The following is a 12255-nucleotide window of genomic DNA, read 5'->3' as shown; positions in this document are numbered from 1 at the left end:
TTTTATGGACCTGGATCCGGTTGCATCCAAGTCTTTTGGACCCAGATCCGGGATTCAATTTTTTAAAAAAATATTATTTTATATATGTATAGTATGTATTTTGTATGTTTTATTCAGGGTCGGATCCTAGCCATTTGAACCCGGACCCGACCCGCCAGATCCAAAACATAGAACCGGACCTGGATCTGGTGAGATATCCAAAAAGGAAAGGGGATACCCAGTTTCCAAATATCGTGGCACCATATTTGTAATTGACAAAGGCAATGCATTACAAACCCGGATGCATTGTTTAATACTAGATACACATTTCAACTGCACAGGGCAAAGTGAAAAAAAACATGGAAAAAAAAATCAGTACTAACTCCATGGAATCAATCTTGGGTGCGAACTTCCAAACATGCAAGGCTCCACAACCCGCTTGGATCTGAGCAGTTTGAGCAGGACCCTCGCCTTAGTTTTTGCCCTACTGTTGCACTGGCTCTGCAAAAGAAGCAAGAGCTGTGTTAGAATCCCTTCGTTAATGGCTACCTCTTGTGCACTCAAGGACTCTTCACATATGACCAGAAGACACCCAATTGCATTCTCACTCCCTTCGTGATCCGAGACCCTGAAAACCAACTTCACGAGAACCCGAATCGCCAGAGGATTTTCTCTCAAAACCTTCTTCCCACTCTCAATTCTAGAGAGGTGTTCGATTGCGGCCAAAGCTAGGGACACATTGCTCTTATCGGCTTGCATCACGCATTCTACTAAACTATCAATTATGCCAGCTTCGATGGTGATTTCAACAGTTGTAAGAGAGAGAGCAAGGCTAGAGAGGGCCCTAATTCCAGCATTGAGTGCACCCACATGATGGCTGTGTTGCATAACGCTGATTAGACCCTGCAATATGACTTGGTTTTGCCCAATTTCATAACAAAGCTCTTTGAGGTCATGAGATGAAGATATGGCGACCATTAGTTGGCATATGCTAATTTTGATCTTCATGGTGCCACCCTTTAACAAAACAAGCAAAGCATTCATGGCAGAGGCTTCTCTTAGTAAAAGTAGAGGACCCAATTGACTGTTCGGTAAGAGGTTCAGCACGGCATCAAGTGCTTCCTCTGCAATGCATGAGTTTTCTATAGAGAGAAAGTACTTCATGGAATGATCTGTAAACATGATTTTAAGGAGCAAAGGGAGGTACCCCATTTGAACCATGGAGACCCTGTTTTCATCTGATTCAGCAGATAAAGATCTGATCTTTTGCATCAATTCCAGCGTCGGAGGCTGTTGAGATTCGAGGATTTGTTTCAGTGATTCCAACGAACTGTCACGAGCAATTGAACCCGGGTTCTTGAGTTCACAAAGAAGCCATCGATCAATAAGTTGGCGAAGCGTATGGTTGGGGATCATGGAGAAGTCATGGAGTTTCTGCATTGTTACAGGGCAAGTCTGGTTTCCATAAGAGAGCCATTTCTCAATGCTTGCTCTGTCATAGGTTTGGCCTGTGCTTAAGATGACTGGATCAGTGAGAAGGTCAAGACTAATTGGACACCTGAACAGATGGGGGATACTCATTTACACATGAGAGAAACAAGAGCTGGAAGATGGGTTGATCTCACAAAATGTGAAAGAGAAAGTGGGCTTTGCTACAGTCTTACAGTAACCACTGAAGGGAGAGATAGTTAGGGGAAAGAGTATCTGCTTTATTTGAGGTAGAATCAAGGACAAAAGAGAGAGAGAGAGAGAGAAATTGGATTGGAGAATGGAGATCTTATCAGGGAAAGTGGGCTGACAGAGGGTAACAGAAATTGGAAACAATTGAGAAGTGTTTCTCTTTTCAGCCAGTGTGACCCACTTGAACTCCTAGAGAAGACTACAATAATGCTACAAGAGCACTACAACAAAACAATTAAAGAGCAAGAGAGAGACCTTAGGACTACAATATTATTACAGCCAACCAGATAGGTACAATAAAACTTGGCAACTAAGAGAGAGAGACCTTAAGGACTACAATAAATCAGCTTTGAAAAAATTTTGTATGATTGAGTTTGTTTGTTTTGTTACTCGATCATGTCTATTCCAATCTGCGAGCTGCTGAATATTGGCTCTTCCAAGTGTCATTTTGTTTTTCTCGGATGTCTTGACTGTATTTATGTCTTCGGTGAAGACCTAAAATTTATATATTCCTGAGGCTTGCTGATCCATTGCTGCTTTCTGTGCTTGTTGATCAAGCAATTTGAGCATGACAACTACTGCTTCTACCAGTCACACTATGCACCTGAAGATCCAACTGATCGTTTCCACAATTAGTGTTCAAACTCCAGCTACTCTCTCTCCCATAACATCTTGAGTTTGAGGTAGCGGAGATGAGAATGTTGAAATAGATGAGTGACAAGATAAGAATGGATAGAATTTGAAATGAATCTATTCGAGAAAATTTAGGCGGCACCAATAGACAGTAAAATGAAAGGGAGTAGACTTAGGTGGGCTGATAATTCATAGTGCCGACAAGTACAACACCTATTAGAACGTGCGATTTAGTTCAAGTGAAAAGATTGAAAAAGTCTAAACCCAAAAAGATACGGTTGAAAGTAATCTGAAAAGCTATAGAGAAAGAGAGAGAGTGACCTTAAGGACTACAATAAATAAGAGAACGACAGAGTTGCCTTGAGGACTACAATAAATGAGAGAGAGAGGGTGACCTTAAGGACTACAATAAATCCATGGCCATTACGAGCAGTACCATAAAATATGGAGAGAAAAGGGGACATAAAGAAGGCGGGCAGTTACGTCTTTGGGGCAGGCCTTCACAAGAAGAGGGGTGTCAAGTTAAATGGCAAACTGTTTCTGTTCAAAGAAAACAAAAAATCCAATAATTCAATGGTCAAAGGTTCCCAAAAATACTTTTGTGTGTGGTCACATGAATATATTGCTGGTGGTAAGGAATATCTGTACATATTCGGAATATGAGTGTTTGGTTAATTCGGGCCGTCCATTGGACTATATATATATATATATATATATATATATATATATATATATATATATATATATATATATATATATATATATATATATATATATATATATAAAAGGCTCTTTTATAAGGGAAAGCAAGGTTTGAAAAAAAGGTGGGGTTTATTTAAGGTTGCAATCTTAAACAATCCAATTAAGGTGCGTTTCCAAATTTTATCATAACATGAAATTTTGGTGCAAAATATTTTTAGAACTACAAGATTTTAAACTCCAAAAATGGTTAAAATCAAGTAGATCTATAAACATATGAAAATTTTGAAAATGAACAGTCTAGAAAATGTGTTGCAAGATGAACTATTTTAAATACTCTTTTTTTTTTTTTTTTTTTTGTACTCATACATCTTGATGTCGAGATGATCAATTTGATGGTTTGTCAACATTAAACAACCTTTCCCGGTGAATTTTTGAGGTGCATCCTTAATTTTACATTTTAATGTTGAAACCTTATATAAATTTTTTCTTTAAAAAAATGGATTCGTGACCTGGATCGCCTATCTAGAAACTGGTTTGGTTCGGTGGTTCGACAGCATGTATCAACGATTCAGCTGAGTGAATCGACAAATAGAAATTCTAAAAATTTAGAGAACAAAAATTTTTAAAAAATAAAAAATAAAAGGTGGGGCTCATTCCAGTTAGCTCTCTGACCTAATCGACTGCTTCTGTCAAAAAACTGGCTAGAACATGCCAAATCCGAGTAGATTCATATGTAGGTGAAAACCCTTAGATAAATTATAAAAATTTAAAAACATGGAAAGAAGAAAGGTAGTAAAAATAAAATAAAACTAAAAACAAGCTTAGAAAAGTTTGATTAAAATTTAAAAAGTATAGAAAAATAGATTAAAAAAATTTGTAGTTGAGGATATTTTACAAAATTTAAGAAAAAATACAAAAATAAGGAAGAAATACACATCAATTTTGGCCAAAAAAATCTAAAATCATATACAAAAGATTTGTAGAAGGGAAATAATCGCTAATATACCTTACTTTTAACAAAATTGGAAAAAACAAAAGCCCAAACTTCCCAAAACCTCAACCACACCTTTTTTTCCCAATTTTCACGATTTTTTGAACAAAAATATCATTTACAATAGTCTTCTACCACAAAGGCATTGATAGAATTACGGTACTTCAAGTACCGTAATACCTTGAAAATAAGAGTACCGTAATACCGTAAAACTAAATACTGTAATAACTTCAATTATCATTACGTATTTTAAGTACCGTAAAAACTAAAACCCATTTTACTGGAGTAAAAACTAACCCATGTTATACGGCACTTCAAATGCCGTAAAACTTTTTTTCTTTATTATATTTATCTCTTTCATCTCTATTTTTTGTTTTACCTTTATCTCTTATTTCTCTCTCTCTCATTCTATTTGATATTTATCTCTTCTTTCTCTCTCATTTTTTTTGATATTTATCTCTTCTTTCTCTCTCTAAATCTTTTCTCTCCTTGGGATATTTGGCCGTGTCCAAATTGGCTCGTAGAGTAAGATTGTAGAGAGAAAAAAGAGATAAAAAAGAATGAGAGAGAAAGAAGAGATAACTATGAAAAAGAATTAGAGAAAAAATAGTGATAAGGGTTAGAGATAACAGATAAGTATAAATACAATGAGAAAATGTTTACCGCTAAAATGGCATAAACCCTTTTTATATTTATCTATTTCATCTCTAATTTTTTTTAGATGATCTATTCTTTCTATCTCTATGTTATAGAGCATTTAAAATGGCGTAAACAATTTTCTCATAATGATAGAAAGAATAGATCTATATAAAAGAAATTAGAGATAAAATAGATAAATAAAAAAGTTTTTATGCCATTTAAAATACCGTAAACACTTTTCTCATTCTATTTATATTTATCGATTTTATCTCTAATTCTTTTTATGTTCATCAATTCTTTCTCTCTCTCATTCTTTTTCATATTTATCTATTCTTCTCTCTCATTCTTTTTTATCTTTTATTTTTCTCTCTACAATCTTACTCTACGGGTCAATTTGGACACCACCAAATATCCCAGTTAGGGAAAGAAAAGATTTAGAGAAAAGAAAAGATAAATATTAAAAAAATGAAAGAGAGAAATAAGAGATAAGCATAAAAAAAATAGAGATGAAAGAAATAAATATAATAAGGAGAAAATGTTGCCCTATAACATGGATTAGTTTTTACGGTGCTAAATGGGTTTTAATTTTTACGGTAATTGGCTTCCATAGTTTTACAGTACGTATCGTAATGCTAATTGAAGTTATTGGAATTACAGTATTATAAGTACCGTAATATATTTTCAAGGTATTATCGTACTCGAAGTACCGTAATTCTATCAATGTCTTTACGGTAGAAAGACTACGGTAAAAGGGCATTTTCATCCAAACAATTGGAAAAATTGAAAAAAAAGAAGAAGGTGTGGACGAGGTTTTGAGAAGTTTAGATTTTTTTTCCATTATTATTAAAACTAATGTATATTAACGATAATTTTTTTTTATAAAACAATCCGACATTTTTTAGGACTTTTTGAATTTGAAAAATTTTATGTATCCCAATTTGTACACTCAACGAGAGATTGCGGCACACCAATAGAGTCACTCGCTCGAGTCCAAGTGGCCTCACTCACAAAAGTCTCGTGAGAAAAATGGAAAATGGAAATCAATAAAATAAAATAAAATAATTATTCAAACAACGTTGTAGAAAAATGCAGGCCGGCCTTCTTTTCTTATTTCTATTTGCTAGTTGCTGGTCTTTGCTTCTTGCCTTTATATTTCCAAAAAAATTCTTGCAAATCCTCAAAATCCATCTACAAGTTTATTTCTTTATGACCGAGTCAGGAATCAATCTCTCTCTTTTTTTAGAACAGTTGACAAACTCTCTCTCTCTTCTCCACACACACTGAAATCTATCAACCAGTCTTCTTTTTCCTTGTCTTTAACAAGCGATGGAAATCTCTCTCTCCAACCACTCATTGAAAATTATAAATTCAATATTTTTTTTTTTTTTTACAAGTCATACGTGGCGGCTGTAAGTTTCTATGGGCGCTTCATACCATATACCAAGTAATAACAAATTTAGAATTACAAATCATTCGTGGTCTATTTGTCATATCTATCGTGATGCCAATATAGTGATGGTTGTATTTGCTAAAAAGGCTATCTAGGTTTAAAGATTTTATTTCTCTTCTTTTACTTCATGATGTTGCACAATTGTCCTATAGTAGAGTTGTAATTAATGTGCTGTAATTTTTTTTCATCTTCTATTAATGAAAAAAAACGAGTAGAGGCATTCTCCCCTACTGACTTGGCCCAAAAAAAAATTCCTCTCTCTCTCTCAACATTAAGATAAGGATATCTCTAGTCAAAATTTTGAAAGTTGTACCATCAAAAATATAAGTTAGAAGAGGAGATATTACGCAAACTCACACTCTGTTAAACTAATTGCAATGCTAAGGGTGAGAGAAAGGGTGTATGATTGGAATGGACAATGCAGTCAAAGTAAGGGATGAGGACGAGAGATAAGCATTATGCTTTGGGGGCTTGAATTCTATTTTGTCTGCCATCACTCCTATCAATAATAATGGGTCCCTCCACATCCACGGACCATGAAAAAGGCTCCTATGACTGGATAAAAATCTAGCTGTTGACATCATATTTTAATACCTTAATTTAGTACAAAACTACATATTAATGCATATTAATAATCTCAATTTTTATTTTAATACCTTAATTTAGTACAAAACTACATATTAATAATCTCAATTTTCCTGTTAATACCTTAATTTACTACAAAACTACATATTAATAATCTCAATTTTCCTGTTAATACCTTAATTTACTACAAAACTACATATTGATGCATATTAATAATCTCAATTTTGCTTCGGAAAGCTCATTTTTCTTGTTGTGATAAACCCACGTATGTTGTATAAATATATTGTAGGATCATTTTTACAGATCATTTATCTTTGTTACGAGGTGGTCACAATTTTTCTTAATCATTGGATGTCAAATTGGATAGCTTGAGGTGTGTAATAAAATTCGAGAAATTTTATCTTAACTTGACTCTAGTCGGTGACACTCTCACATCTACCCGATTTAAAATCTGATAAATAAGAATAATTGTAACCTCTATGTACCAAAAGTAAAGAGGCTCTTTATATATTTTTAAGTCATTTTACCCTAAAATAAGGAGCTTATTGTTAACAATATTTTTTATTTTAGGAAATCCTAAAAATACCAAAAACCCATTCCCCCTATTTTGTGCCCAAAATGGCATTGATACAGTCATATTAAGAGCACTATTATGGTCTACAACATTATGGTTTTAATAGAACTGATCTAATGCAATCGTAGGGCTTCTTCTATGTATGAAATACTGCGGTATAGATCCGTTGCAGTCACCGTAGCATTTCATACATGTAAGAACCACTACGGATTTAATAGATCTATAGTGGTAGCTACAATTCTATTAGTGCCATAATGCTTTACAATATTTCAGATCTTAAATAATTTTATAAAATAAAACAAATATTGTCAATAATTTCCCTTAAAATATAAATAACATAAATAAATTGACAAATATTCTTCAAGTTTTCCCCTCGTATATGGTGTGGATGGAGGAGAATTGTTCAATTCAAACAAGTAATTTTGTAAAAAAAGAAAGGAAAAAAGTGATGGTCTCTACTTTCAAGCCGTAAAACATGAATAAAATTTGTTGGAGCATGCGCCCGAAAAGTCCGGGAACCCTAACGTCATTTTTTCCCTAGTTTATTTTGATGTACTTATTATTCTAGGGTTGTGTTCAAACTTCAAGCTTTTGAAGTGTCCAAAAGATGAACTCCAAAATAACTATACCAACCCTTGACTTCAAAATCATTATAAAAAATGATAGGTAATGGTCCCAAGTTTTGTGGCAATTCACCAAATGGTTATAAAGAAATATTGTTTTTTTTAAAAAATAATTTTAGCTTTCTTTGGCTGAGACACTCGGTTTGGACTTTGGAGTAGAAAAAAAAAAAAAAACAAATTAAATATATATATATATATATAACGTAATGATTCTATGAGACCTTTCCACACCTATGTATGAAGATACTACAAGATGTCTATAGGCGAAAATGAACAGTGATTTCGCCTACCTTCATCACCGTCCAAAGTTCATTGCATGATCACGATTGTCTAGTAGTGTTTTATTATTCTTTTTTTTTATATATCGGAACGACTTGAAATTTGGAACGTATGTTCATAAAAAATAGATGAATCTACGAAAAATATCAAAAAAAATATTTTACAAGAAAAAATTTAACCAAAATACCCCGAAAAAGTTTTGGGGGTATTTTGGTCAATTTATTTTTTACGAATTATTTTTTTATATTTTTATTAGGTGTGCCTCACTAAGATGTACACACACTCTAAATTTCAGGTCATTCTAATTCATAAAATAAAAATAAAACACTACCAAACAATCGTGACAGTGTGATGAACTTTGGATGGTGATGAAGATAAGTGAAATCATTGTTCATTTTCACCTATAGAGGTTGGGAAGACTTTTTCATATATATATATATATATATATATATATATAAACTATATTCTTCTGGTGGTTTAATTAATGGAGTTGGTTTATTCCTAGCTTTTGCTATTTAATATATTGACTGATTATGGTTCTTTTATCTTCAGTATTAGGGATTTTTTCTATAATTTCTAGAATTAAATTGTCTTCTTTGGTAAGGGTATGACAAGAACATTTATTGTCTTGGTCAAATAAAGAGGATGTTTCATTTAATAAATCTTCATCTTTTATTATTCCAATATCTGATTCGTTATCAGAACTGTCTGAGGATGATGAAGAAGTTGTACTAAGATCATTATCTTTATCATAAAGCGGAATGATTTCATATAACTGATTTCTTATATTTTCATCTACTATTAAGGGTTCTATCTTTTTCTTAACATTACAGTTATTTGTATAATGTCCTAATTTTCTATATTTATGACACCGAGGTATTTTTCTTTTATATCTTTTTCCGTCTTTGGGTTTTTTCTCATATTTTTCGTTTTTATATTTAGGTTTCCTTTTATGATATAGTTTTTTATATGATTTGTCTTTTTTCTAGCTTTCTATATTTATGAGGTTTATTATGGGAAAGATCTAAACTATATCCGAATTGAAAAGTCGCCTAGTTCCTTTTTGCCAGTCATTTTTTGTTTCTCAAGTTGTCGTTTCAATTTTAGGTCGGTGCAAAGAGATAACCCTTGTACACAAATTTCGGCTGACAATTCGCCTAGGGTAAAGAGAGGATAAGGAATAAGCCCCCCATGTTTTGTTTTGAGACGATTACAGACTTTTTCGACAAACAAATAGGGAAAGCTGGAGATGAATTTTTCTTTCCAATGATCGACACTACTATCTTCACGTATGAGGAGTCGGGAAAAGAAAACATCTTTATACCATTTATAATGAGAAAGAGTGGGTCATCGAAGGTTATTTAGCAAGTCTTCAGATTGGGCTTCGAGTAAAGCCGTACTTCCAACAAAATAGAATGTAATTGTGTAGATTAAAGTATTAACAGCATTACTTTCGGATTGTACGATATCTTGGTTTACTTCATTTTTAATATAGGATTGTTTGGTGGCAGTTAGGATTTGTTGTTTGGATATGTCATTGAGGTGGAAATCCCACCATCCTCTAAGCCATCCTGTGAAACTACAGATAATAGCTTTAGCAACATCTTGGTCATGGGCGCCCGAAACCTTGCATGCAGTAGCATACATGGTCATATGTTTCATTGTGTCGAGAATTTGTAGTTCAGACTTTCCGTCAATATTCCAATTGACTATAGTTCTTCCGGAATAGGATACAGTATGAGATATCAGATCTTTTTCAAATTGTACATCGACCGGAGTAGGTCTATGATGGTACATTCTAGATGGGGTTGTAATTCGCATTTTCCTACTATAATCGAGTCGATTAATCTTATCTTCTTGCGTAAAGGCATCTATAGTATTCGTAATAGTATTTGGAATTTTTGGAATTTTTGGAATTTCATGGAGCATCATAGCTGCTGGTTCGGCTATTTTTATGACTGATTCTTTGCTTTTCGATTTCTCCTTTTCTTTAATATCTAGAGTAGCTAATTTAGTAATTAACTGTTGTATTAATTCAGAAGAAGATTCTTCTTTCATTTGAAATCTGTCTTTATTTATTAGAGGATGAGGTTTAAATAAGATTGCTTTTTTCTTTTCTTCTATTTACTGTTGTGGTTGTTGGATAATATTTTCTATCCTAGTGGTTTGTTTTCCTATGGTTTGCAAATATAAATTTGTATAATTATTTTGTTCAACCAAATGTGGTAACAATTCTATTTTCAGATAATTTTCTTCAGGAAGCGTTTTATACGGAGTAGTTAGAGTTTCTAATTCTTGTTTTTTATCTATTATTTTTATACTTTCTTCAGGAGGATGGATACTGCGAATATGTTTCTGTTGACTTGTAATATAGGTTTCATATTGATTTTCTAAAGTATGTAGTTTAAATTCAGGGATTTTTATTTCTTTTAGTAATAAGGTAGTTTTAAACCATTCAAAAAATCCTAAAGTTAGTTTTTCTTTTTTCAAAAACTTATTATATTGTTTATGAGTCATGTCAATTAATTCTTTTGAGAAAGTGGTTAAATACCAATTTCGAAGATCTTTATTAGTTTTACTAATATAATCTTATTGTATATAATCTCTGTTTATTTTATTTTCTTTTTGTAGTGTCAATAATTGAAAATCAGTATCTGGTGATTCATTATAGATGGGCTGGTATACTGGTTTAAGTATATTTTCTTGAGTTCTTACTAGTCCTTGTATTTCAGGTTCAGATTCTGAAGTCGAAGGAGTTACAGGTCTGGTAATACTAGACACAGACTTTCGTGAGGCTAAGAAAGTTGCAGGTAACGTTCATCTAGGTATTGGAAGATAAGTATCATCAGTACTTGTTATAGGTGGAGATCTATGATTAAATTGTATTTCTATTTCACCATCTATGTGTTCAATAATTTGATTTGGAAGATTATTTTTCGGAGTTTTGACTGAGTGATTGGATGTTTGAATTTTCCAATCCTGTGGAAGTTTTATCTGAGACCATTGGATTGTTTTGGGAATTATTATATTTGATTTTTCAGAATTTGTTTGAAAGAAAGTCGTTTGTCCTTTTGTAGCTATTTGTATTATATTGGGACATAACGTGGTCATTACTTTATAATAGATTCGATATACAATGGCTAAATTCTGAGATCCTTGTAACATATCAAAACCTTGTGTTTTAATATTTAAAGTTAATACTTTAAGTAGGTGAGGATCATGTAAAGAAATGGCATAATTTGAAAAACAATTAAAATATATCGGTCCATTACATAAACGTGACTCAATTATGCCTAAAAGGGAATCTGAAAAATTATTATGTCTTTCATCTCGTAGACATAATAGGATAGAAGTATTTAATCCTAATCTAGTTAACGGTTTTACCGCTATTTGTATCAACCCTATATGAAGATATTGATACTCTTTATTTTTATGTGATTGTAATATTTTATTTGTTAATAGTTGTAAGTTTTCTTGTTCTTCTTGAACAGGTGAACTTTGTTCGACGGTTTTAATAGCATAGCCTATCTTTAGATTAAAATTTCCTCTTTTATAAACATCTGAAATTAGGACTTTTGGTATGTTCCAGTTCTGGATGTGTTGTTCAATATCATCTATGACTACTTCTTCTTTGTTTTTTACCCTTAGAGTATGTTTAGATGTAGATAGTGTTTTATTTGATAAGGTTTTAATAAAATTCTCCATTTATCGATACAGTCAATGACTCTAGTCAACCTCTTACGTCTTTGATGATCTGAGCGGTTCTTCCTGGCCTAAATGGTCTGTAGCGATTGGGCGGCAATGAGTCTTGACACGACCGTAAAATGGCTAATTTTCTTAACACTTTATCAACTAAATACTATTCACAACTAAAATTAGTCTAACGGTAAATAGTAAGAAGGTCTAGTGGCTCTGATACCAAAGTGATATATATATATATATATATATATATATATATGTGTGTGTGTGTGTGTGTGTGTGTGTGTGTGTGTGTGTGTGTGTGTGTGTGTGTGTGTTTTTTTTTTTTTTTTTTTTTCTTTTTTTAGAGTTAACAACCCTCCAAAATACAATAATTAAGGTTGGAAGGGGTTGTGATGGGTCTATTTATAAAAAAGATCAT

At 32.6% G+C, this 12255-nt stretch overlaps 1 protein-coding gene across 1 annotated transcript; it reads right to left on the bottom strand.

Moving 5' to 3' along the window:
* Window positions 1-221: 221 nt before the first annotated feature.
* LOC18436943 (U-box domain-containing protein 26) lies at window positions 222-2790 on the bottom strand. Its single transcript, XM_006847163.3, has one exon. The coding sequence runs from the start codon at window positions 1558-1560 to the stop codon at window positions 358-360; it is 1203 nt and encodes a 400-aa protein (XP_006847226.1). The 5' UTR covers window positions 1561-2790; the 3' UTR covers window positions 222-357.
* Between the last annotated feature and the right edge of the window lie 9465 nt (window positions 2791-12255).

Source organism: Amborella trichopoda, chromosome 11 (assembly GCF_054954075.1).
Source record: "Amborella trichopoda isolate Santa Cruz 75 chromosome 11, AtrichopodaSantaCruz75HAP2 v2.0, whole genome shotgun sequence".
Taxonomy (NCBI): Eukaryota; Viridiplantae; Streptophyta; class Magnoliopsida; order Amborellales; family Amborellaceae; genus Amborella; species Amborella trichopoda.
The sequence above is the reverse complement of the archived record's forward strand: the minus strand, read 5'-3'. Positions and strand labels throughout refer to the sequence as shown.